Below are 27,391 nucleotides of genomic sequence, written 5' to 3'. Positions count from 1 at the left end.
GGGATCGAACCCACATCCCTTGCATTGTAAGCACAGGGTCTTAACCACGGGACCACCAGGGAAGTCCCATAATAATTCTTTTGATTTTTTTTTTAAATCCCTGATTTATAAATGAAGAATTGAGGCTGAACAAGGCCAGGTATCTTCCAGAGTTCACCTAGCTAGTAAGTGGCTGAGTTGTAATTTGGACCCCAGTTTCTCTGACTGTATCCCCCATGTCTGTCCACAATACCACACTGCCACTCCCTTGTACATCTTTTAAACCAGCTGTGCACAGCTCTTCCTAGGGCTCCTGGGAAATCACAGTTTCACTCCATTAATTTGGCTGTCTTCCCTCTGCCTTTCCCCACAGTGGTCCTGGTGATGGCTTCTTCAGTTCTGCCTTCCAGGCCCGGCTTTCAGGAAACAACCTTCACAATGCTTCCATCCCTGAACGTGAGTGTCTCTTGTCCTTTACAAAGGTAGAAGGGCAGAAGGGATTCCTGGGAGTTGAATTGGAAAAGATGATATGACAGCCTGAGTTATTTTAGATGGGCGAAGTGGGAGAAAGATCCAGTTAAATCTGGTCCGAGCACTCAAGAGAGTGAATAGGAACACAGGAAATGCAGAGGAAGACGTCCTGAGCAACGAGCTCTTTGACCCTAAAGAATAACTTGTCCGTCATGGCTGTGGGAAGACCAACAGAGAGAATCTGGTGAAGGAACAAGGCCCTTCAGGGCTAGAGGTCAGCTCCCACCAGAGTATCCTGCTACTCGCATCCCTTCACTATTCACACCAGGTAACTGAGCAAGTGTTAGCCACGTCGGAGGCTGTAGGTGGATGCCCTCCAGAGTAGAGAGCCTGGAGTAGAGTCTGCAGTAGAGGACCTCTACATGATGTGACCGTATGTGTTAAGTATAGAAAGAGGGAACGCAGAGCTGTGGGGATCAAAGGTGTAAGAGATCACTTCTGTTAGGGGGTTGGGGGGTGATCAGAGTGAGTGAGTTGCCTTGGAGTCAGGCCTGGAAAAATGGGTAGATTTCAACAGAGGGAGACGGGGGAGAGGGCGTATCAGGCAGAAGGAAGAGCATGATCAAAGCGAAGAACAGGGCAAAATTTAAGGCATAGGTTATATGCAGAAAAATACTGGAAGATAAGATTGACAAGACTCTGGGCCTGCCCAGAGTGTGGAAAGAATGAAAAATAGGAAAGCAGGCAAAAGTTGATTCGGAAAGGCAGACACTGGATTCCACATTGGAGAAGTCAGCTTTGAGATGCTTGAGGAAATCCACGCAGCGGGGCCAGTGGGCTTGGGGCTGAGGCTTTCAAAGGAGGACTAGCCAAGTAAGGGATAGTCGATGCTGTGCAGTGGCTGTGGTCTGTGAGGAAACTGTAGAAAGAGGAAGACGACAGGGTGCGGTCAGGCCACTGGGGATGCAGGAGGAAGGGGCTGCTCAGGAGCAGTCCGTGAGGGAGTGTGGGGTTGAGATGGGGGACAGAGCATAATCGAGAAGCAGCTGCGGTCGGCAGCGTGCGGGGCTGCGTGTGTTGACCAGCACGAGGACTTAGAAGGATGGAGCGGTGGGGTTAGCAAATTTCTACTCGTTATTTAAAAGGCCTAGCTCAGCTCTATTCTCTTCCATCAAGCCATCCTCTTTTTACTCTTTGGGCAAGAATTTGTTCTACCCTACTCTGGGCTCCCACCATGTCACACATTGTCGCACCTTTGCTGGAGCGTTTGCTGATCATCCTGTGCTGCTCAGTGTGTGAGGCCGTCGTCCCCAAGACTGGGCTCCACTAGGTCTGCAGCCAGGCCTCCTCCACCTTTGGATCCACCATGTAATCGATACGGTCTAGCGACGAAATGAATGAACGAAGGGAGACAGGAGCAGCCAGCACTGGTGCAGTGAGACCTGTTTCGGTGGAGTGGGGAATGGCGGGCAGCCAGATTGCAGGGCGTGGAGAAGAGGGGCAGTAAGAAGGCAAAGAGGCTCCTCCATAAGCCGGGCCTGTGTGGGGAGGGGATGGATGCTCTTGGGTAAGCTGTTTACTCTGGGTTTGGGTTTTGGTTTTTTTAAATTCAGAGTAAAAACCCCAAACACCATTGAACAGTTACTACATGTGGTACTAGATTCAAAAGGCACAAAAGGATATATGAAAAGTCTCTCTTAACAGTCTATAGTAACACTATATCTTGGAGAACATTCCAGATGAAGATATAAGATGCTTCTTCCTTCTTTATTCCATGGAATGTATATGATAGACCTTGACTGAAGGACAAGTTGTTCCTAGTCTTTTGAAGTCCTTAGGAGGGAGGGGAGGGGACAGGCGAGACTATTTGGTGAACTCCTCTTGAGTTGACTCCACTGGGGTGAGAAGGCAGCCGCGCACCTTCCTTTCGGCAGTCCGGGGCCCAGTGGAGTCTGTTAGGGGTTGGGGAGGCCTGTGGCTTCGGCAGCCCCTGCAGTCAGGGGCAGGTCTAGCGCTGCACCAGCTCACGCCGTCGCCGTCTGCCCGCAGACCTGGCCTATGGCTCTGTGATCACCGTGAAGAGCGCGCGGATGGCCGTTGGCTACCTCCACTCGCACGGGCACCTCTATCCCGAGGGCATCGGCGCCCACCAGCAGCAGGTCAGTGAACCCTTTGTGCGCGTGTGCTGCGGCAGCACTAAGCTGCTTGCCATGACTGAACCCTCCGTTCTCTTTCTGGCTTCCCCTCCTTTACCCGCACTGTTTCCCCGGCTTGAAACATCCTTTTCCTCTGCCTAACTCCAGCTTCCTTAGGCTTCAGCTGGGGAGTTCCCCTCTGACCACCATGTCCTACCTCTGCCTGCTCCTGGGTTAGGTGCGTCTGGTGTGGGCGGCTTTCTCGGCACCTTTACGAGCCTGTGTGGTAACCCTCTTCGCATTGAATTGTGAGTGCTTCCTTCCTCCTGTCTCTTTGCTGTTTGATTGCTGGCTCCTGGAAGGCTCAGTGCCTGGCACGAAGTGGATGATGGGTAGAGCGTAATGGTTATAAACACAGACCTGGGAACCAGACTAGTTTAGCTGGGTTCGAATCCTGGTTCCACTAGAGTGTGACTTTGAACAAATTCCTTAACCTTTCTGTGCTTCAGTGGGCTCATCTTTAAATTGGGGAAAATAAGTAGTACTTCTCTCCATCATAAGGTTGTTGTGAGGATTAAGTGAGATAATCCGTGTGATGTGCACGCTGGAGGATTAGCCGTGAGTATCATCTGAACGAGTGAGCGACACTGCCCGCGTCCACGTTAAGGAGTGGTGGATGTGGCTGTGGTGGACGATGCCTGAGAGGGAGAAGGAGGGGGTTGGAGAGGTCCGTGGGGCCAGATTATGGAGCGGCCTTACGTGTTACAGTAGATTTAATTTTGTTCAGTAGACGCTGGGGAGGCATTGAAACTTATTAAGGGATAAGATGTGCTTAGATTTCTAGTTTAGAAGGACAGCTCTAGCAGGAGTATGATGGATTGGAAGGAGGAGGAGACTAGAGGCAATAATCATGACAAAGGGTGGTGAACGGAGGCAGAGACCACAGGGAGAGAGGTGGGAAGTGATTCAGGAAACTCTTCACAGGTTGAATGTCAGGGCCTGGTAACTGAGAGATGTCAGGGATGAGCCATGTCCAGGTCTGTAGTCCGGAGGTCAAGGTGTTTGTGTGATAGTGCTGTTTCACCATAATCAGCAATGGAGGAGGAAGCATGGCTTTGGAGATGAGTTTTCTTTGTGTATTTTAGGTCTGGGGCTTGTCTCAGGAAAGAGACGTGAGTGTGTAGCATACAGGTGTCAGTGACACAGTGGGATGGGTGACATTGCCCTGAAGGGGTGTGCAGAGGGAAGAGGGCCAGCAGAGGAGCCCTGGGGAGCAGCGGCAGGTAAGGCAGCACTAAAGGCGCTCAGAGCGGCACTGGTAGAAGCGGCTGAGAAGGAAGGGGTGGACGGGGAGGCGCGAGGAGAGTGCCGAGCAGAGGGAGCCTCCAGTGGGAGGAGACGCCAGCAGTTCAGGTGCTGCAGAGACCGCGGAGAAGGGGAGCACAGAGCAAGAGGCCTTCGAAGGGCAACGTGGGAGGCCTGGCAGCTCTGACAAGGATGGCTTCCATGGCGTGGGCAGGGCGGAGGTCTCGGATGCAGTGACCCGAGGAGAGGAGAGTGAGGAGGTCGGGGCTTCGGGGCTGGCTGCCGCTCTGAGAAGCTTGAAGTGAAGTTTCTCTTCCTGCAAAATGACCAGAATCTTTACTTTGTGAAAAACTTTTGCTTCTCAAAATATTTTATTGTTATTATTTCCTTACTTACTAGAAAGTTGACCCAGAGTATTGGGTTTTGGTATCAGTTTCCCATTCTTGACTCTCCGCTTTTCTCTAGCACAGTGGTTCTCAACCCTGGCTGCGCTTTAGAGTGCACTGGAGAGCTTTTAAAGAATTCTGATGCCTGAGGTCCACCCCAGAGATTCTGACTTAATTGATCGAGGATGGGGCCCATGCATTGTGCATTTTTGTTTTGGTTTGAAGCTCTCCAGAAGAGTCTAATGTACTGCTAGCCCTTCCATAGTGATACCTTGCTACTGGTGTCACGCAGGAGATAAAGTTACAGATGTGGTGACCAGGAACATCTATACTGTGCAAAGGGAGAGAAGAGCCACGTTCTGAACGGCCCTATTAAGCTGGTCTTAGTGTTACACACTTGAAGCCCATGGGTGGAGGCATGAAGTTGTGACAGTCATCTAGAGAGAGCACATGAGGCCAAGGGACAGAGAGTCTGCCTTTGTCACTGACTGAGTCACTGAGCCTTTCTCAGCCTGTGTCTTCATCTGTAAATTGCGGGGACCGCACTAAATAACCTCTAGTAGCCCTCCCTGGCCTGTCGTTTAATGTCTTGTTAACAACTCTAGGTCTCGATTTTTAAATGTTTTTAAAGCATAACGTTTATAAAGTAAAATTGGAAAGTGTAGAAAAGTATTAAAAAAAACCCCAAAGTTACACATAATCCAAGGATCAATGTTTATCCACGTAGTTTGATGTACAACATTCTGCTGTAATAGCATACCTGTGTCCCTAGGAGACCTCATATTATAAAAAACTCCATTGTAAAAATAAATGTTTCAAGGGGAAAAAGAGGCCATGGACTGTATTCACAATAAATAAGTGATTTTTCTAATAGGAATTTTAATAATAATGATTTTTGTAAAAAAACAAAAACAAAAACAAAATGGCAGCACAGAGTGCACACACGAGCACCACAAAAGCTTAACATCCTTGAGCAAAATCAAGTTGGGTGAACTTGATGTATGCAGCTTTTGTTCAGGAGTGTGGACTTAATTTCTCTATGGCTGCCACAGCTTTTAACTTGTATGTTCTTAATACCATTATCCCTAATTGTTTCTGAGAAAGCAAAAGCCATTGAAACAAAGCAGCCATAATACACGCAAAATTATTTTCCTACACGCTAATTCCAAATCTCTTTGCAAGTAAATAAGTCATGTTTTGTCCAATTGGAGTTATTAAAACTCACGTTGTGAGAGAGATGCCTTTGTTTCCGTTGCTTCTGGGTATTTACGTGCTTTTATACATAATTAGCATAATTGTATGTATGCAGTCTCTATCCTGGGAGCTTTGGAGCTAGCTCCCTCCGTTTGAATCCTGTCTCTCCAGCTGACAAGCTGTGAGACCTTTACTTAACCTCAGCGAATTACTTGCCCTCAGTTTGCTTGTAAGTAAGGTGGGGGTAACCATAGTACCTACAACCTAGAGATAAGACGTGTCCAGTGCTTAGAGCAGTGTCTAGTGATAAATGGTAACCATTTTCAACAGCAGCATGTTATACGCCTTCTCCTGGGCTGGGTAGAAATGCCCTGAAACATTTTCTGCGGCTGTATAATATTCTATCCTGTGGACATAACCAGCACGTAACTCTTCCTTTAGTATTGGACATTTATATTGTTCCCAGGATTTTTGCTGGTAGTTTAATTGCAGCATTACATATGTGTACACACACGCACACACATACAATTTTTAAAAAATCAGTGTATACAAAATGGCTATGTCTAAAACTTCAGGCTTCTAGGATAAGATATTAATAGAGCTTTTTTCGTTTAATTTGGCCATATTCGAGAAAATATTTGGCCATATTCTAGAAAATATCATAGCATGAATTTTTCATTTAGAAAGTTTGAGACATGGTCTTGATGACTTTTTAAAAATGCACTAAATCCTCTTTGTGTGCTGGAGACTGTGTTACACAAGGTGTTATGGTTCCTCCCTCTAGGAGGTGGGAAGTTGAAAGATAGGATGCAGAGGGGTACATAGAGACAAATCAAAAAGGCTTTTGTGGGAAAAGACCTCTAAATGCAGAAGGAAGGAGAGAAAGTAGCATTCACCAAATGCTACTTCTGAGCCCTGTCGGGAAACACAGCCCCTCGGGTTGGTGGCTGAGGATTCTGAAAAAGGCTTAAGCAACATTGGCTTGCTATTGATTGTCCTGTGGCCGGCTGTGGTGATAGTGACTGTCTTCTCCCTCCCACCTCCTCCTCCCTCACCCACCCCACCCAGGTCACCACCTATTTGCACAAGGACTACAACAACCTGTGGATTATCAAGAAACATAATACAAACTCAGGTAATGCGGTAGGGAACTGGCGCTTCTTGTATTTACTTACTCTGAGCCCTCCTTAACAGTTCTCATGCCTCTAAAAGAATGGTACTGGGATGGGCTTTCCTGAGCATTCTTTGCCATCTTTACTGATCTCAGTTATCCTTTCAACAGTTATTTATTGAGCCCCTGCTACGTTCCAAGGACTGTTGTTGGCATAAGGATAAGCAGTGAGCAAGACAGATAAGATCTCACTCTTAGAGCTTTTTCTTTTTAATTTTTAAATTTAATTTTATTTATTTATTTATACAGTAGGTTCTTATTAATCATCCATTTTATAGACATCAGTGTATACATGTCAATCCCAATCTCCCAATTCATCACACCACCACCACCACCACCCCCCACCGCTTTCCCCCCTTGGTGTCCATACGTTTGTTCTCTACGTCTGTGTCTCAATTTCTGCCCTGCAAACCGGTTCATCTGTACCATTTTTCTAGGTTCCACATATATGGGTTAATATACGATATTTGTTTTTCTCTTTCTCACTTACTTCACTCTCTGTGACAGTCTCTAGATCCATCCATGTCTCTACAAATGACCCAATTTTGTTCCTTTTTATGGCTGAGTAATATTCCATTGTATATATGTACCACATCTTCTTTATCCATTCGTCTGTCGATGGGCATTTAGGTTGCTTCCATGACCTGGCTATTGTAAATAGTGCTGCAGTGAACATTGGGGTGCATGTGTCTTTTTGAATTATGGTTTTCTCTGGGTATATTCCCAGTAGTGGGATTGCAGGATCATATGGTAATTCTATTTTTAGTTTTTTAAGGAACCTCCATACTGTTCTCCATAGTGGCTGTATCAATTTACATTCCCACCAATTGTGCAAGGGGGTTCCCTTTTCTCCATACCCTCTCCAGCATTTGTTGTTTGTAGATTTTCTGATGATGCCCTTTCTAACTGGTGTGAGGCGATACCTCATTGTAGTTTTGATTTGCATTTCTCTAATAATTAGTGATGTTGAGCAGCTTTTCATGTGCTTCTTGGCCATCTGTATGTCTTCTTTGGAGAAATGTCTATTTAGGTCTTCTGCCCATTTTTGGATTGGGTTTTTTGTTTTTTTAATATTGAGCTGCATGAGCTGTTTATATATTTTGGAGATTAATCCTTTGTCCATTGATTTGTTTGCAAATATTTTCTCCCATTCTGAGGGTTGTCTTTTTGTCTTGTTTGTAGTTTCCTTTGCTTTGCAAAAGCTTTTAAGTTTCATTAGGTCCCATTTGTTTATTTTTGTTTTTATTTCCATTACTCTAGGAGGTGGATCAAAAAGGATCTTGCTGTGATTTATGTCAAAGAATGTTCTTCCTCTATTTTCCTCTAAGAGTTTTATAGTGTCCAATCTTACATTTAGGTCTCTAGTCCATTTTGAGTTTATTTTTGTGTATGGTGTTAGGGAGTGTTCTAATTTCATTCTTTTACATGTAGCTGTCCAGTTTTCCCAGCACCACTTATTGAAGAGACTGTCTTTTCTCTGTTGTATATCCTTGCCTCCTTTGTCATAGATTAGATGACCATAGGTGTGTGGGTTCATCTCTGTGCTTTCTATCCTGTTCCATTGATCTATATTTCTGGTTTTGTGCCAGTACCATACTGTCTTGATTACTGTAGCTTTGTAGTATAGTCTGAAGTCCAGGAGCCTGATTCCTCCAGCTATGTTTTTCTTTCTCAAGATTGCTTTGGCTATTCGGGGTCTTTAGTGTCTCCATACAAATTTTAAGATTTTTTGTTCTAGTTCTGTAAAAAATGCCATTGGTAATTTGATAGGGATTGCATTGAATCTGTAGATTGCTTTGGGTAGTATAGTCATTTTCACAATATTGATTCTTCCAACCCAAGAACATGGTATATATCTCTCCATCTGTTTGTATCATCTTTAATTTCTTTCATCAGTGTCTTATAGTTTTCTGCATACAGGTCTTGTGTCTCCCTAGGTAGGTTTATTCCTAGGTATTTTATTCTTTTTGTTGCAATGGTAAATGGGAGTGTTTCCTTAATTTCTCTTTCAGATTTTTCATCATTAGTGTATAGAAATGCAAGAGATTTCTGTGCATTAATTTTGTATCCTGCAACTTTACCAAATTCATTGATTAGCTCTAGTAGTTTTCTGGTGGCATCTTTAGGATTCTCTATGTATAGTACCATGTCACCTGCAAACAGTGACAGTTTTACTTCTTCTTTTCCAATTTGTATTCCTTTTATTTCTTTTTCTTCTCTGATTGCCGTGGCTAGGACTTCCAAGACCATGTTGAATAATAGTGGTGAGAGTGGACATCCTTGTCTTGTTCCTGATCTTAGAGGAAATGCTTTCAGCTTTTCACCATTGAGAATGATGTTTGCTGTGGGTTTGTTGTATGTGGCCTTTATTATGTTGAGGTAGGTTCCCTCTATGCCCACTTTCTGGAGAGTTTTTTATCATAAAAGGCTGTTGAATTTTGTCAAAAGCTTTTTCTGCATCTATTGAGATGATCATATGGTTTTTCTCCTTCAGTTTGTTAATATGGTGTATCACATTGATTGATTTGAGTATATTGAAGAATCCTTGCATCCCTGGGATAAATCCCGCTTGATCATGGTGTATGATCCTTTCAATGTGTTGTTGGATTCCATTTGCTAGTATTTTGTTGAGGATTTTTGCATCATATTCATGAGTGATACTGGACTGTAATTTTCTTTTTTTGTAGTATCTTTGTCTGGTTTTGGTATCAGGGTGATGGTGGCCTCATAGAATGAGTTTGGGAGTGTTCCTTCCTCCACAATTTTTTGGAAGAGTTTGAGAAGGATGAGTGTTAGCTCTTCTCTAAATGTTTGATAGAATTCGCCTGTGAAGGCATCTGGTCCTGGACTTTTGTTTGTTGGAAGATTTTTAATCACAGTTTCAATTTCATTACTTGTGATTGGTCTGTTCATATTTTCTATTTCTTCCTGGTTCAGTCTTGGAAGGTTATATGTTTCTAAGAATTTGTCCATTTCTTCCACATTGTCCATTTTATAGGCATAGAGTTGCTTGTAGTAGCCTCTTAGGATGCTTTGTATTTCTGTGGTGTCTGTTGTAGCTTCTCCTTTTTCATTTCTAATTTTATTGATTTGAGTCCTCTCCCTCTTTTTCTTTTTTTTTTTTTTTTTTTTTTTTTTTTTTTTTATGGAAACTTTTTTTTTTTCACATCTTTTTTTTTTTTATTTTTTATTTTTTTTTAATTTTTTTTTTTTTTTTTAATTTTTTTTTTTTTTTTTAATTTTTTTTTTTTTTTTATAGCTACTTTTATTTATTTATTTATTTATTTTTGGCTGTGTTGGGTCTTCGGTTCGTGCGAGGGCTTTCTCTGGTTACGGCAAGTGGGGGCCACTCTCCATCGCGGTGCGGGGACCGCTCCTCATCGCGGTGCGCGGGCCCTTCACCATCGCGGCCCCTCCCGTTGCGGGGCACAGGCTCCAGACGCACAGGCTCAGCAGCTGTGGCTCACGGGCCCAGCCGCTCCGCGGCATGCGGGATCTTCCCAGACCAGGGCCCGAACCCGCGTCCCCTGCATTAGCAGGCAGACTCTCAACCACTGCGCCACCAGGGAAGCCCCCCCTCTTTTTCTTGATGAGTCTGGCTAATGGTTTATCAATTTTGTTTATCTTCTCAAAGAACCAGCTTTTAGTTTTATTGATCTTTGCTATTGTTTTCTTTGTTTCTATTTCATTTATTTCTGCTCTGATCTTTATTTCTTTCCTTCTACTAACTTTGGGTTCTGTTTTCTTCTTCTTTCTCTAGTTTCTTTAGGTGTAAGGTTAGATTGTTTATTTGAGATTTTTCTTGTTTCTTCAGGTAGGCTTGTATTGCTATAAACTTCCCTCTTAGAACTGCTTTTGCTGCATCCCATTGGTTTTGGATCTTAGTCTTTTCGTTGTCATTTGTCTCTAGGTATTTTTTGATTTCCTCTTTGATTTCTTCAGTGATCTCTTGGTTATTTAGTAACATACTGTTTAGCCTCCATGTGTTTGCATTTTTTACGTTTTTTTCCCTGTAATGGATTTCTAATCTCATAGCATTGTGGTCAGAAAAGATGCTTGATATGATTTCAATTTTCTTAAATTTACTGAGGCTTGATTTGTGACCCAAGATGTGATCTATCCTTGAGATGTGTGCTATCCGTGTGCTCTTGATAAGAGAGTGTAATGTGCTGTTTTTGGATGGAATGTCCTATAAATATCAATTAAATCTATCTGGTCTATTGTGTCATTTAAAGCTTGTGTTTCCTTATTAATTTTCTGTTTGGATGATCTGTCCATTGGTGTAAGTGAGGTGTTAAAGTCCCCCACTATTATCGTGTTACTGTCGATTTCCTCTTTTATAGCTGTTAGCAGTTTCCTTATGTATTGAGGTGCTCCTATGTTGCATGCATATATATTCATAATTGTTATATCTTCTTCTTAGATTGATCCCTTGATCATTATGTAGTGTCCTTCCTTGTCTCTTGTAACATTCTTTATTTTAAAGTCTATTTTATCTGATATGAGTATTGCTACTCCAGCTTTCTTCTGATTTCCATTTGCATGGAATATCTTTTTCCATCCCTTCACTTTCAGTCTGTATGTGTCTGTAGGTCTGAAGTGGGTCTCTTGTAGACAGCATATATATGGGACTCAGACAGCTGAGGCTCAGACTTAATCCAGAAGAGGTTACCTGGACATGTGCCTGGGGCACACTGTGGCTGCTTTCATTTCTGATTTAGAGCACACCAAGTCTTGCAGACCCCAGCATGTGGTACAGCTCAGGTTGTCTGGATGTGATAGAGGGCTGCTGCCCACTGGTCATCCCAGGCCTGGGCCAGTCTGTTGGAGATCTGCGGGCCTGCCAGCCCTGTGACTGGGCTCGTCTAGGCTGGTGCCTGGGACCTCCCTCAATGCCTGCACATCTGCCTCTGACAGGCTAGCGTGAAGCTGCTCTGAAGCACATCTATCGGGCTCGGAGGGCTTTGTGACAAGGGCTATGTCTGGATCTTCTGTTTTTTTGGTCAGACAGCTGACTACCTGCAGACTGTGCCTTTTGCTGCAGCCGAGAAGAGAACAGAACAGAGGGCATCTCCCGCTCACCTTCTGATTGTTTTATGCCACAGGTGTTCTCTCCTCAGCAAACACCACCTGGCTCAGCCTGTCTCGAGTCAGCTGCTCCTGGCCTTTGTGGGGAAGTGGGCAGCTGCTCATCTAAATTTACCTTCTCTGTTCCTTTCCCCACCTCCCCTTATTGCCATGGTTTTTAGGCTTGAAACGTGGCCTACATGACCACTGTCTTTGCATCCTACTCCTCGGTAATATAAATTATGACACCATTGGGCAGGATCTATTTCTGTCCCTTATAGTACTGTTATAGATTGTGTTTTGATTCAACAGGCCAAACATAAGTGGTCTATTGCAATGAGGGGTTCTGAGGGAAGACCAGCTTTCCTTCTAAAGTCACGTGGGCACAGACCAAGTCTTTGAATGTCCCTGTTCTGTTATTCCACTGTGGCTTCCAGGTTAAGGTGGCTGCATATCACTCCGGTGACTAAGGATTCGTGTGAAGGCAGATCACTACAGGCATTCTGGGAAGTGGGAACTGTCTAGACAAAGGTCTTTGTGTTCTTGATGGCCTTAAGTGCCCCTCCCCCACAGATCCATATTAAGTAAAACTTCCCTCCCCTTTGACTTATTTGATTTGTCATCTTGCTGATTCTTCTTCTTGTTCTTTTTTTTAATAAATTTATTAATTTATTTTTGGCTGTGTTGGGTCTTCATTGCTGCGCGCAGGCTTTCTCTAGTTGCGGCGAGCAGGGGCTACTCTTGGTTGCGGTGCATGGGCTTCTCATTGCAGTGGCTTCTTTTGTTGTGGCGCACGGACTCTAGGGAGCGTGGGCTTCAGTAGTTGTGGCACGCAGGCTCAGTAGTTGCAGCTTGCAGGCTCAGTGGTTGTGGCTCGTGTGCTCTAGAGCGCAGGCTCAGTAGTTGTGGTGCACGGGCTTAGTTGCTCCGTGGCATGTGGGATCTTCCCGGACCAGGGATCAAACCTGCGTCCCCTGCATTGGCAGGCGGATTCTTAACCACTGCGCCACCAGGGAAGTCCTGATTATTCTTCTTAAGAGACCTTAGAAGGCAGTGCAGGAATGGGCATTTCTGCAGTTGAGTTCTCTAATTCTCTTGAGAGCCAGTGATTTGTCCTTTTGAAGAGAGCTGGGCAAATGGTCTTTTGCATGGCATTAATATTTGGAAGACTATATTTTTACTTCTAAAAGGAAAATCTTATTATTTAGCTTCCCAGCTTAAAAATCCTCTAGTGGGGGCTTCAGTGCTTGTCAGATAAAGGCCACATTTCCTAGCCTGGCATACACAGTCTGGCCCCACTTGTCCACACCCTCACCTATTCCCACTCTCCTTCCTGCCCACCCTCCCTAACCAAGTGAATTCATTTGCCACTGATTCAGATGAGTTTTGCTCTTTCATATCTCTGTGGCTTTTCCCCACTTGTTCACCTGACAAGTTCTCCCTCTCCTTTGAGAGTCTTTTCAGTCATTATCTCTGGGACACCCTTCCCTCATCCTCTGAGACAGTTCGCTTTGGTCCCACAGCACTCTGTCAGTACCTCATGCGCATACCACGTTGTACTATTACTCTTTACCGGTAGGCCCTTGATTAATGCTAGCTTAATGAGTGAACGGTTTCAGACATCAATGCTTGTTTCTTCTTGACAGATCTCCTAGACCCTTCACTCCCAGTGGAGTTTGTAAGACATGGAGACATCATTCGACTAGAACACAAAGAGTAAGTAAATTTGCTGTTTGGGATAAATGAGTGGCATGAGCATCAAAGGTACAGAGCTCTTTTAAGCTGGAAATAAACAGAAGTCAAATGTGGATGAGGCTCTAGTAAATGGAACAAGGCTGCTGTGCTAGAATGGGGGAATGATTACTTTGCCTATTTTGGCTTTGGGAAGCTTTGGATGTTGAAGGTACCTTTCAACTGCCCTTTTCCTAGGGGGAAGAAAGAAAAAAATTGAGTTGCCCAAAGCTTCTTCTTAAGGGGCTGCCTTTAGAAAGGTATAGGAGTCTGTTTCTGAATATGGCAAACTAGTTCATTTAACCAGTGTTCTCACTGAAAACGACTAAAAATGCTGGAAAATGTAGAAACATCTACTTAAAAGCATAAAGAACTGGGCTTCCCTGGTGGTGCAGTGGTTGAATATCTGCCTGCCAATGCAGGGGACACGGGTTCGAGCCCTGGTCTGGGAAGATCCCACATGCCGCGGAGCAACTAGGCCCGTGAGCCACAACTGCTGAGCATGCGCTTCTGGAGCCTGTGCTCCGCAACGAGAGAGGCCGCGATAGTGAGAGGCCCGCGCACCGTGATGAAGAGTGGCCCCTGCTTGCCACAACTAGAGAAAGCCCTAGCACAGAAATGAAGACCCAACACAGCCATAAATAAATTAAAAAAAAAAAAGCATAAAGAACTGACAAGATAGTAAGGAGTTACTAGGTCAAAATCTCAGTGAAAGGGGGAATCCAGAGAAAAAGTGGGACACTGTGGCCACTTCTGCCTTGAACCCACAATCTTGAGTTTTGATTTTTGGGTTTTGACTGCCTCTAGAGAGAAGAAGTTTTAAAGTCAAAGCTCTAGGCTCACCCAAAGTGGTAAATTATTGTGATCTTCCCCCAAATTTGTAACCTCCAAAGGCTTAGGGTTAGGATAAATCCGCCCTATCTACCTATATCCAGAGTGTGTTTGGGAGAGCAGGGTGGTGGGTGAGGTTGGTGGGGACACTAAATCTGGTTCCTGAGAAGTTGTCATTACCAGTTGATCTTCACATGGATTTGCAACCCAAATTCATTTCACCTGGATGGTCTCAAAATCTTCAGCCCATGAATTTAAATGAACATGGTCCTAAGACTGTGGTAATGTTCCCTAGGTGCCTGGCTAAAAGCAAACGTTAATGCTCTTTTGGGAAAGACGTGGTTATCCATTCCTATAAATAGTTTTTCAGTGGCAGTGAATAGTACACAGTAAAAAATAACTAAGCACACAAGGAAATAGGGCACCATGTGCAAGAATGAACAGGAAAAATAGGCAACAGAAGCAGCCCTGCAAACATTTCATATGATTTGTCAGATACAGATTTTTTTTTTTAAATCAGGGATTTTTTAATATACATATAGAAAAGCTATGAGCAGTGTTTTTTCCCTAGTCAGTAAGATTATGGATACTTAGAATTTTAATTTTATTATTATTAAAAAAATTTTATTTTTTAAAATAAATTAAAATTTATTAACTAAATTTTATTTTTGCTAATTTCCAATATTTTTATAATGAACATTGATTACTTATTATGGATAAAAGTAAGGATTATTACAAAAAGCACAAAGTAAATAAAATCTAAATTAAACCCTCCACTTCCCCCACAGATCCCCACTTTGTAAAACTGGTGATAGGAGTAGAAAGCATAGATGGTAGGGAGGCAGTTTACCTATCTCAGGCATACGTAGATTACAAATTTTAATTTTCTTCTCCCTAAACCTGCCTCATAAGTCAGGCTAGCTTGCCTCAAAGCCACCAATGTGTTCAGTCATCCCCCTGCCCCCCACCGGAAGTTGTGGGGTGAACAGGAAGTGAAGCCCCTTTCTTGGCATATGGTCCAGTACTCCTACCATCTGTCCCTCCCGATATGTTGGATTTAATGGTTTGGATTCTAATTTTTCTTATCCGAACAGATGACTCTGAGTAGCCTTGGTAAAAGAAGAAACATTGCACATTTCTTTTCTTCAGGATAGTGGCACTTCTCTCTCTTAATTTCTAGGACTTCTCGGAACTTGCACAGTCACTATCATGAGGCCCCCCTGACCCGGAAGCACTATCAGGTCACAGGCTATGGCATAGTAAGTGAGCCACTCGAGTGTGAGCAGCATGTCAAAAAACTGTGGGGCCTGGCTCAGGGCCATGTGGCGGAACACATCCTCCCCAGAATTCTGGAATGTTCCTAACGATTGGCTGCACAGGGACTCTTAACATTTAGGAACTTTCTGGCTAGGCTTTTTGCTGTGGGAAAGGCAGCCTATGAAGTCTATTTGTTTCCATCTCTTGCCTCCCATAATTACCATGCCATTTTTATGTTCTGACACTTAATAAACGTCAAATATGAATACTGTAAGGGTCTCTTTTAAAATCATATTATACTTAGAAGCCACAGGGCCACAATATGACCCCAGATGAATATACAAGTTTATCCTTTGCCAGATCCCAAATTCTCATTGGCTTTATTTTTAAGGATTACTTCCCTGTTCCACAGAGGGATATTGTCCACATTGCTTTGGATTTTTACTGCCTTGGGGTGATGCAGTTAATAGAGGAAGCTCTATGAGTATTTATGGCTTGGGGAGTAATTTGGAAACAGAAACAACTAGTGGGAAAGTAGATTTATGACTATCAGTTACATTCCCTTCCAAGGGCTTTGGTGCTTCAGTAAAGATTCTGGGTTCCTTAAGGTGGAATTCCCAACCCTGTTTCTATTTGCTCATCCCATGTTATACTAGAGCCAAGACTCTGAACTTCATCTTTCTCTGGTGGGCATTTCCTGAGGAGAATTAGACACAACTGTCTTAATTTCCACAGTACGATATCTAGGCCAGACCTTTCTCCGATGAGTGAGTGTCCCCATGGCCACAGTAATGGATGCAAATAGCCCAAATTTATTTCTGTTGGCACACGGTGATGTCTTGAGTTTGGTTTAAGGGCAAAAACATTTATTTAGAACTTAAACTCTAGTTCTATAGAGTGAAGAATTAGACTTCAGGTTCCAGGAATTATACTACTTTTCTTGGTTGTAATCGCGAGTGCTGGGGCAATGGCAGTCACTTGGTATATTTCTATGGCCCTCTTGTTCCCTTTCCCACCTCAATCATTTAGGCCAGTTTGGTCTTTGACCAAATTGTAACATGATGGCATCTGAAAGGGTGACCATCTCCCTTTTCTGATACGTCTTCTCTAAAGTCATCTTACTTCCTTTGTATTTTTTTCTTGATTTATGTGGCAGAATGGGACAGGAGACTCAAATGACTTCTGGCGGATTGAGGTTGTAAACAGAAAATTTGGAAACCGAATCAAAGTGCTGAGAAGTCGAATTCGCCTCATCCATCTGGTGACAGGTTGTGTCCTGGGCTCCTCGGGAAAGGTCCTGCCCAAGTGGTGAGTCTCTGGGGTTTTGATGTCCTATTAGTGGCTCATGCTTTTCCTTTCACACTACAAGGAGTATACCAAAAACTTCCATTTCACAGTGGTCGATGTTCACCTCAGGTTTGCTTTTTCTTTGTGGTGGATGGAGGGAGGAAAGGCATCAGGAGTTTCATGGAGCCCAGAGCTCCAGAGTTCCTTTGGTGTTTCGTGTGTTGTAATAGTTGAGCATTTGTTCGTCTGGCTTGTGATAACTCTCTGGATCTTTGTCTCTTTCTAAAATGGGAATGTTGTGTGCTAGACTCCTCTTAGGATAGTTGTGTAATATAAAAGTGTGAGGCTCAAAAAAGCATGACCACTGGGCTGGAAAGAGAGGGACACCGTAGACTGAAGAGCAGTTGGCAGTGTTACTCTCCGGTGGGTTTCAGGTCTTCTGAGAGACATCTGTGACTACTTTTCACAGGGGCTGGGAGCAGTTGGAAGTCACCTGCACTCCATACCTAAAGGAAACCCTCAACTCCATCTGGAATGTGGAAGACCATATCAATCCCAAATGTGAGTGAGGCCATGTCCTGGGCTGGCTCTAAAGTGAACATTTCTAAGTAACTCTCATCTTAGGAAAAGAAACCTTTACAGACTCTGCTGCCACTTTATCTTACTGTTGCCATTTTCTTCCTTTTTTAAACCTAATCTCTTCATATGAATTGTCTAGATAGGGAGCTCCTTTTTTCTCCCCATCCACTTAAACTTCCCATCCTCTTTAAACTCCTCTCCCTAAAGTGACCAACGACCTCACTCGGGGCCAGAGCTGGCTGTCTCTGGTCACTTTCCTTGCCTCCTGCTGGATATGACTCTCTTGCCGCCTGTAATGCAGGTCCATCTGCTTGCCTCCTGGGCTGTTCTATCCCCTCTGTGGTTACCTCCCCACCCTCAAGGCTTAGAGCAGGCCGGCGCTTTCCCTTTCTGCCCCTTTGTAGGCTCCTCCCCTCCCCACATCCAGCCAAGGCTTTTACAGAAAGCGATGGTGCAGCCCTTGATCTGATCCCCATATTTATACTACCAGGCTCCAATTGACATTTCCACTCCCGTGTCATCTTCAACTCAACGAGTGTCTGGATTCATCATCTGTCCTCTTAAGCTACCCCCTTCACGCTTCTGCTTGATTTCTCCTCTTCATGCTTCCCATTTCATTCTTTTTACCACCTAATTTAACCAACCAGCTAATTAACTAAGTAATTAAACAGCTCTTTGTTTAGCTGCTGGGAGCCGTGTGGGGCCCTGGGGATGCCTTGGTGAATGAGACAGGCTCGGCCCCTGTCCTCACGGCCCTGCCTCGCGGGGGGAGCGGCGTCATGAAGGCTGACGGTGCCGAGGGCTGTGCCAGCTCCGGGGGCCAGGGCTTTTCGTCTGTTGCCATTGCCTCCCTCAGAATATCTGCTGAGTGCTTAATACATGCTGAACGAATGATCGAGAATCCTTCTGTCTCCTCAACGCTCTCACCTGCTTGTTAGCTTGTCAGGAAGGCTACACTCAGACCCTGACAGCAGTGTGGATACCATGGACAGACAGCCATGAGGAGGGGGTGTGTGGGAAAGGTTTACGCCTCTGTCATTTCTTTTTCTAGTGCCAAACATCAGCCTGGACGTGCTGCAGCCCAGTTTTCCTGAGATAATGCTGGAGGCCCACATGGTGATGATCCGGGTACTGTGGCCCCTTCCCATTTGGTGGCTTCTCTAAGAGCTCTTGGGCATCCACAAATCTGGATCATGGATCAGTAACCATGGTATAGACCCACTGCCCCCTTGTGGAGGACTTAGGAAGTGTCTTCACCTATACTGGCTTACTTGGTCTTCAAAGGCATTGAATGGTGGTGGTGATGATGGTGACAGTAATGATGATGAACACTTATGTAGCTCTTATGTGCCAGGCACTACTCGAAGCACTGCACATATATTAACTTAATACTTATTACAGTCCTCCAGAGATTATCGTTCCCAGTTTACAGATGAGGGAATTGAGGCACAGAGGTTAAGGAACTTGCCCAGGGTCACACAGCTAAATGTAAGAGGTGGCTCCAGGCCTTCAGAGTCAGTGCTAGTTACCACTACACTCCTCTGCCTCTAAGTGATTCTCACATCTGTTGAAGTGGCAGAGCTCCTGAAAATCATAGTGCCCTTGGTTGAAAATCATGAGACACTGATAGGTGATTCCATCATATGAAATTAGGATTAGTTAGGATGAACAGCTAATTTGAGTGTGTTGTTTATATGCAGCATAAAATCCCAACCAAGAGCCCACTCAAGTTCCCAAACAGAAACAAACTGTTTAGGGAGCATGGTTGATTCTTTTTAAGGTTTTAAAGACTCGTCATTTGTATTCTCTATCGTTAGTAGCTGACATCGGATATCAAAGGTTTAAGAACAATTGAGAGAAGAAATCTTTAAATTGAGAAAATTCTACCTAGTAGCTTAAAGTTTCCCCTGTGAATTGGAAAAACCCTGATGTGTTTTTTTTGTTTTTTTTAAATTAATTAATTAATTTATTTATGGCTCTCTTGGGTCTTCGTTTTTCTGCGAGGGCTTTCTCTAGTTGTGGCAAGCGGGGGCCACTCTTCATCGCGGTGCGCAGGCCTCTCACTATCGCGGCCTCTCTCGTTGCGGAGCACAGGCTCCAGACGCGCAGGCTCAGTAATTGTGGCTCATGGGCCCAGTTGCTCCGCGGCATGTGGGATCCTCCCAGACCAGGGCTCGAACCCGTGTCCCCTGCATTGGCAGGCAGATTCTCAACCACTGCGCCACCAGGGAAGCCCCCCCTGATGCGGTTTTGATGTTGAGGGGGAAACCTCTTTACTTTGGCTTCTGGAAAACCGGTGTTCTGCAGGAACGATGTTTAAGAATCACGGTATCTCAAGCCAGGTTCGTGTATCTCTGCAGGGTTGCAGAGAGGTGTAGCAGTTGTTATTTTTCCCCTGGTGAGCCATTGTCAATTGGTCTTTCCTGGAAGTGATTACGTAAGCAGTACTCAGTAAATATAGTTGACTTATTTCAACAGATTAAATTTAAAAATTCAAATTTTGTCATTTCTGCACATTGGGAGGTGATGAGTTGACAATAAGCAATCTCTGGGTCCCTTCTTCTCTGACTCTCTGCTTGTAGCTGTCACTCTGGCCTGATAACATAGTTCTTTTGAATATGTGCCTGTCAGTCAATATATCGTTTTAGATCTGGGTAGAATTTTAAGACTAAGTGTAAATAAATAGTCTCATTTTTTCTTTCATTATCTAAGAGGTAGAGTCAAAGAAGAAAAGGGACATAAGGAACCTTTCTTAGTCAACTGATGCAGAGTCAGGATGGGGAGAGAGATCAAAATTGTCCAGACTATAGAAACTGCAGGGGACAGGGCTTCTGCTAGCTGAGCAGAGGGCCTAAGGCCTGGGCGGAGAAGGCTGCCCAGCCTGCTGAGGTTAGCTGGAACAAGCCCCCTAGGCGTTAAGCATAGAGAACAATGTACAGATACACATGCCTATAATGGTTACAGATTTTCCTTCCTTCCATTTGTTGGTTTACTAAAGGAGCTGGATTTCTTAAGAGTTTAATGTGTAGGATGCCCTTGGCTTGTTATAGCTCTGGCTGGAGTCTCTGGGTTTGGGACTGGACTATACTGGTTTGAAGGAATTGATTTCCCTCAGCAGCTTCTCTGGGGTCCAGAATGATTCATTCTTCATTCCAAGGCCCTTCAGATGGCTGTAATGGTTCAGGGGCTGTGCAGCTGACCCCTTGGGGTGTGACACCCCACTGGCACTTTTGACCCTGGAGGATCAATCCAGCCACCATAGCGAGGCCTGCAAATGATTCCCAAGACCTCAAGGAGTTGGGTTAGTAAGGCACTGCGTGGTGGTTCACTGAACCAGACCTGGATCTTTCTTGGGCTAGGCCAGTGGTTCTCAACAGAGGGCGATTTTTGCCTCTGAGGGGATATTTAACAATGTCTGGAGACATTTTTGGCTGGCATCATGGAGGGGTAGGAATGCTTCAGGCATCTAGTGAGTAGAGACCAGGGGTGCTAAACACCCTACACTGCACAGGCCAGCCCACACCAGAGACTTCTCCAGCCCCAAATGTCAATAGTGCTGAGGTGGAGAAACCCCAGCCTAACTCCTAGCACCTCACTTCCCTTCTTGGGAATGACTTCTCAGTCTGTCCTGATGATGAGGCTGACGCCATCCTGCTGGGTAGGATCCAGGATCCTGCTCCTTTTCCTTCTTGTTTTAGCAAAGGCCTGATTTTGCCATTTAGAGACAAGTTGTTGGATATTCTTGGCTGTTGGACTAAATGGGCTGTATCTGGGTCCTTCAGGCTAAAGTGTGCATTCTCAACCAGAGCGATATTGCTCCCAGGGGGTAAAATGTATTCTTGGAGGGTGGGAAAAAAAAAACCCAAAAAACCCTTAACTTTTTAATGTATAAAGCACAGGTATTCCTGCATTATGTAAACAGATATACAGAATAGCTATGATATTAAAATGTCATGAGGGGACTTATTGTGGTGATTGTTTTGCAATATATACAAATATTAAATCATTATGTTGTATATCTGAAACTAATATGTTATATATCAATTATACCTCAATAAAAATTTCTTTAAAATGTCACAGTGGGGGAGTGTTTAGGGAATAGATGTCTTAAAAAGGTTGAGTGGGGGCAGGCAATAATGGGAAAAAACGCTGAGAAACACTAGGCTAAAGTAACTTTTTCAAAGTCCAGGAACTTAGAGTTTCTGGGTTTGTGTTTGAAATTGGCCTTCCAAGGGAACAAGTAAGTCAGCCCTGATTTTATATGCCCCTCCTCATCCTCTTGACACCTTATCCTTGGCCTGGAGATGGGTATGTATTTTGTGCCCATGGGAAACAAGTCTCTCATTCCTCTTTCTCTCAAGCAGAGAGGGTCTGAACGGACTGTCTTTGCTGGGACATGGAGGCTTGCTTGTTGGGAAAAGTCAGTCAGTTTTTGTAAGCAGGTGGGCAGTGACTGAGAATGAGCACCTGATTGTTCCCTGCAAGGGAAGGAGAGGGGAGAGGAGAGAGGGGTTCTCTTGACACCTGGCCACACATCAGATCCCCGTCCCTCCTGTTCCTGTCGGCCTTCTAGAGCTCTGCTTTGACTAGCTTTTCTTTGCCACTTTCCTGCAGGGGAACAGTGGCCTCAAACCCAAAGACAACGAGTTCACGTCCAAACCCTGGCACTGGCCTATCAACTATCAGGTAGGGCCCGAGGCAAGAAAGAGGGTGTTGAGATTTGGTGGACGTGGGGTGCGCTGGGGGGGCAGGGCGTGGCCTCGCCTGGCTCGGGGTGGCCAGAGGCGGGCTCTGTCTTCTGCCCCGATTCGGATCCGCCTTCCCAGGGAGCTCCCGTAGAATGCGCCCACTCGGAGCCTCCCGTCAGGGCTCCCTGTCTATGAAGGGTGACCCGTCTTCCTCCTCCTGGAACTCGTGCGGCTGGGAGGGGCTGAGCTCTGGGCCAGCAGCGTGTCCTCTGCTCCACAGGGCCTGCGCTTCTCGGGGATCAATGACACGGACTTCCGAGTGTATCTGCTCGGCAACCCGGTGAGTGCCCCGCGCACGGCGCTTTGGGCCCTGAGCTGTGCCCGTGGAGAGCTGCTGCTTTCTCTCACGCTCCTGTTCTCGTTTCCCTGCAGGTGGTTTGGTGGCTGAATCTGCTGAGCATCGCCCTCTACCTCCTCTCAGGGAGCATCTTTGCTGTGGCTGTGCAGAGGGGGGCACGTCTGCCTGCCGAGGTTGAAGGTCAGGTCCCTGGGCTCTCCCGCCCCCCCACCTACCAGTCAGGAGGGCGCCTGCACTCGGGGAGGGCCCGCCTGCTGTTGGGCCATCCTTTGCCTTTCCCTCCCCTTCTTCCCTTCTCTTCTGCTTTTTAGAACTCAGTCATCAAATGCCCAGTGCTGTGTTAAACACTACATCCTCCCAACAACCCTATAAAGTAGAGTTTGTTACTCCTGCTTTATGGATTAGGAAATCAAGGCACAAAGAGGTTAAGAAACTTGTCCCAGTAAGGGATAGAACTGAGGTTCACACCCAAGCGGACTGAGTTCAGAGCCTTCACTTTTGACCTCTATGCTCTATGCAGAGCTGCCCACCTTTTCTCTTCTGCCCCTTCCTCGTCCCATGGCCCTGTCCTCTAGTCATGTAGAGAGCAGCCCCCAGGCCGTGGGCCACAGCATCTGAGGCATTCACACAGGCTCTCTCTGCCTCTGCAGCTCCGCATCTGAACAGACATAGTCCCAGACAACCCCCTCTCCCACCTCCGTCCTTACCTCTGCCCGTACCTCCGCCCCGTCTGCTGCTGCAAAGACCTGTGTGACAGCAGAGATGTGGGAGCTGGAGCTGGAGGCCAGGCTGCCTGCTGCTGGGGTTTGGCGCCCCTGCCGTGGGTGCCGAGGCCTCCCTGGGCCGTGTAGCAAGCAGTTGCTCCTCTCCTGCCAGCTGCTGTAGGATTGTTCAGCTTGGGCAGAGGAGGGAAGGAAGGCCCAACGAGGTGATGTGGCTTATGCAAGTCACACAGCAAGGAAGGGGCAGAGCTGGGCTAGACCAGGCTCTCTGCCCTCTCCCTGTCGGCTGACCGGGCTGTGCTGCTTGGGGCCCAGGGCTGTCCCAGGTCCTGCTGCAAGGAGGTGGGCAGCTCCTGTTGGGCTGGATGATCCATTACTTCCCGTTCTTCCTGATGGGCCGGATCCTCTACTTCCACCACTACTTCCCCGCCATGCTCTTCTCCAGCATGCTGACAGGTCAGTGCTGCCCTCCTGGACCTGGGTAATAAGGGTGGGGCGGGGCGGGGGGAGGCCACCATGGAGCACCAGCGCTGAGGGAGAGCCCTCTGCTTCCCTGACCTGGGGGGCTCCGTCTGCTGCCTGCCCAGAAGGCATCCTCTGCCAGACTGGTGCGAGGTTTCTCTTCCTTCCATAGGCCTTCTGTGGGACACGCTCTTGCGGCTCTGTGCCTGGAGCCTGGCCTCCTTTTCTCTGGCTGGGCACGTACACGCGCTGGGAATCCTGAGCCTTCTCCTGGGAATTGCCTACAGGTGAGCAGCCCCTGCACCTTGCACGGCTGCCCCCCAGCACTGAGGCCTCGGTCCCGGGTGCATTTTAGAACCCCCTGGCATGCTTTGAAGCACACTGGTGCCCGGCTCCGTCTCCAGGGGTTGTGATTCAGTTGAGCCCAGTTTGGATCCTGTCAGCCACAGTTTTAAAAACTCCCCACGTGACCCGAATGTGCAGCCAGATGGGCAAAGCACGGGCTACCTCTCTGCATTCTTTCCTCTTGCCGGTGGCTCCCAGCTTATGGACCACTCCAGCCCACGTGGGAGGGCGCCCCTCTTCAGTCATGTGGCTCTCAACCAGAACAGCTCTCAGGGGGGTGAGGGAGCGGGTGGTGGAGGGGCGCCGGGGTTGCGGTCCGGCTCCGAATGACTAGGAGGAGGGTGTCGTTTGGAAAGCCGCCCTCTTCCCCACCTCGCAGGTCTCACGGATCCGCTCTGAGAATCACTGGCCTTTAGGGGCGGCGGGGCAACGTAAAAGCCTGAGCAGGGAATCGGGGGCCTGAGGCCCAAGAGCATTTCCACATCTTAACAAATAATCTGGGCCAAACAGTCCATGACCAGACCCTGGACTGCTCTGTCTCCTGGGCCTCTTGGGAAGAGCCCTTTCCCTCACTGGCATTAAGTCAGCCTCCTCCAGGTTCGCAGACTATGGTATGGCCAGGTGGCAAACTCACGCAGACATGGTGACAAAAAGGGGTGGGCCTTGTAGGTAGAGAGGGTCCGATGAGCTCCGGCAGGAGGAGCTGAATTTCAGAGGTCTGTAGGGCTCCTCGCCTCCGCGGAGACACTAGGGTGCCAACGGCCTCCCCCCGGATTCTCTCCCTCAGCTTCTACCTCTTCCATCCTCTGGCTTATGGGATGGTTGGTCCGCTAGCCCAGGACCCCCGAAGTCCGATGGCAGGACTAAGGTGGCTGGAATCTTGGGACTTTTGAGGCCACTGCAAGGACTCCAGCCTGGGTCCAGGAACTTCCTGGGGACAGCCAGCCGTGGAGCCAGTCCCTGGACCCTCCCAGCTGTGGAGGAAGCTGCCTGAGGAGCCTGCGGAATTCTGCCACCTGCCAGGACCACGCCCTGGGAGCATACCCGGAGTTTAAGCCACTGGAGAGGGCCATGGCGCTGCCCTAACTGCAGAGGTTCCTCCGCTGGGGCTGGCTCAGCAACAGGCGACAACATCTCTCAGGCCCGTTTCCCCGAGTGTGCAGCATGAGGAGGGATGAGTGTGCGAGAGGGTGTGAGTGTGTGGGGGAGTGTGCATGTGAGGGTACGTGTGTCCGTATCCCTGTGGAATATAGACCGTGACTGTGGACAGCTGAGTGTCATAAACTCTAAGAAATCGTCCAGGGCTACAGTAGTATACTCTGGGTTTTTTTTTCCACACTGGATTTGGTTTGTAAGATTCATCAGAAATTCTCAGACCTCCAAGAAGGCTGAAAGCACTGACCCCACCTTGGGATGTCACCAAGGGCAGAGCAGATGGTATTGTCACGGCTGTGCTGCCCTCCTTCCCACAAATAAGCAAATACAGCTGAGGCCCCTGAGCTGGAGGGCCCGCCTCCCAGCTGCTTCCCCGCGTGGCTGCTGCCGGGAAGTCTCTGTGGCCGCAGGCGGCTGGACTTCCGCCTGCAATGTGCGCAGAGGACGGGGCCCCAGAGCGAGGCAGCTGAGGACTCACCAGCCCTGTTGGCCCTCCTCAGCCCTCGGTTCCTCGCTGTCTGAGAACGTCACATCACGAGGTTGGTGGGAGGGACGGCACCCTGTCCTTGGCTACTGTGTGTTCTCAGGCCCTGTGAGCCAGAGGTGGTTTCTGGCTGCCCATCCCTTACTCTCTGCATCCAGCCTGACTGTGAGGGTGGGCCCGATGCATTCTCCTGATTGCAGGGAGGACCTTTGGGGCCCCTCTCTTAGCAGCTGAGGCGGATGTGTGGCAGAGCAGGGATGTGTATGGTGCTGGGCTGGGGTCCCAGCGGGGCATTGGGGTGTGGGCTGCCTTGGCCTTTCTGGGCTGGTGTTCCTGTCACTCACTAAGCTTTCCCCATTTTTACTTCTCTAGTCCTCCCCTGCTGACAGCCCCCCTCCCTTTCACTTCATTTCATTTCCCTTACTCTGTGTCACTGTCTCACCAATCTCTTTCCCCAAAGACCCAGAGCACCAAGAAATGCCTTGGAGCTTCTCCTCCCTACCACTTTGAAGCCCAAGCAAGAAGCTCAGAGCTGTTCCTTTTACTTCCTCCCCATATGAAAGAGATAAAGAAAACCCTTGGGTTAGAACTGAACAGACCCAAGGCCAATCCTTCAGCCATCCTCCGTCCTCCTGGTGCATGACAAAATATTGTTTTGTCTCAGAGGGCTGTGACGCTTCAAGGTTTAATGATGCATCTCTGCCACACTCCATCGTCCCTCCTCTGGAGCCCCCACCAGCTCTGACAGGGTCAGAGCTCTTTAGAGCATCTTTGCTAGGCGGTTGCCACGGAGACTGGAAATTGGTCCCAAGGACAGGCTGTGCTACTTACTGGGTGGTGGGGAGGGAAGCTTCTGGCCATGCTCGGACGTTCAGACCAACCATCATTAACGTTAATAGAGGAAATGCAGCAATGTCAAAAGCAAGGCAGGTTTGTTAATTAGATCTGGGGCCTGATGACCTCCCTTTCCCAGGGCTGCAGCCCTTTTGACTTCCCCCAGCAGGAAGCGCTGCCGGGTGCTGAGTCTGGGCTGCTTGCTTAATTGCATTTCTGGAAGGGAAGGAGAACTGGGGTGGAGAATCTCCCGCTCTCCCCTCCTCCCCTGCTTCTCCCTTTCTCTCCCCCAGGCCAATTTCGTTTCTTCTGAGCTGGGTGGGGGCAGCCATCTTGGTGGGCTCTCCTGGAGGTGGAATTCAGGAACCTGTGCTTGGCTTTTAGCAAAGAACAACGGCCCCACGATGACAACTGGAAGGTGGCTGATGTTCCCTCGTGCCTTATTTCCTAATAGGAACTTGCTGGAAGGGAGGTGCTCTGAAGGCAGCCACTCTGAGTGAGGGTGAGGAAGGAGAAAGCTCAGCCAGCTTCCTGCCCGTCCCTCCCTCCTAATTCGGCCACACTGGGGACAAAAGTTTCCTTTGTCTCTTACACTGCTTTCCAAAGATGGAGAAGAACTGTCCGCCCACTCCCTCCTCTTCTTTCTCGCCCAGACTGGCAGACACTCCTCTGGGGACAAGGCCGCATGGGTTGATGCAGCTTCAGGTACTCAGGTTCTGTTGTTGGAAGATGCAGGGGAGAAGGGCTGTCGTGGTGGTGCTCTGAATATGGGCTCCAGCCCCCAGGAGCAGGCAGAATGTGACACGCCCCACAGACTTGCTGGCGGAGGAAGGAGACGTTTGGTAGCTCAACCTCCAGCCGGCTTCTTGAACCACGTTTTATGTTAAAAAAAACTTTCCACAGATAATCAGAGGCCGTTTACTTTTGTAATAAATAGCGCTTATTTTGAA

At 47.1% G+C, this 27,391-nt stretch overlaps 1 protein-coding gene across 3 annotated transcripts in view; it reads left to right on the top strand.

Moving 5' to 3' along the window:
- Nucleotides 1-27,391, top strand: part of POMT2 (protein O-mannosyltransferase 2) — a 48,266-nt gene extending 20,875 nt beyond the window's left edge. For all 3 annotated transcript variants that reach the window (XM_007184528.3, XM_057543064.1, XM_028167086.2), the window contains 14 exons: nt 353-435; nt 2,500-2,609; nt 6,539-6,605; nt 13,355-13,424; nt 15,451-15,529; nt 16,684-16,835; nt 17,284-17,375; nt 18,445-18,521; nt 22,008-22,079; nt 22,362-22,421; nt 22,514-22,619; nt 23,477-23,617; nt 23,796-23,910; nt 24,756-27,391. In XM_007184528.3, the coding sequence (XP_007184590.3) occupies nt 353-435; nt 2,500-2,609; nt 6,539-6,605; nt 13,355-13,424; nt 15,451-15,529; nt 16,684-16,835; nt 17,284-17,375; nt 18,445-18,521; nt 22,008-22,079; nt 22,362-22,421; nt 22,514-22,619; nt 23,477-23,617; nt 23,796-23,910; nt 24,756-24,861 (1,330 nt within the window). In that variant the 3' untranslated portion in view covers nt 24,862-27,391. The remainder of the gene's footprint in view (nt 1-352; nt 436-2,499; nt 2,610-6,538; nt 6,606-13,354; nt 13,425-15,450; nt 15,530-16,683; nt 16,836-17,283; nt 17,376-18,444; nt 18,522-22,007; nt 22,080-22,361; nt 22,422-22,513; nt 22,620-23,476; nt 23,618-23,795; nt 23,911-24,755) is intronic.

The sequence above is a fragment of the Balaenoptera acutorostrata genome, chromosome 3, assembly GCF_949987535.1.
Source record: "Balaenoptera acutorostrata chromosome 3, mBalAcu1.1, whole genome shotgun sequence".
NCBI lineage: Eukaryota > Metazoa > Chordata > Mammalia > Artiodactyla > Balaenopteridae > Balaenoptera > Balaenoptera acutorostrata.
This window is presented reverse-complemented; position numbering and strand designations above follow the sequence as displayed.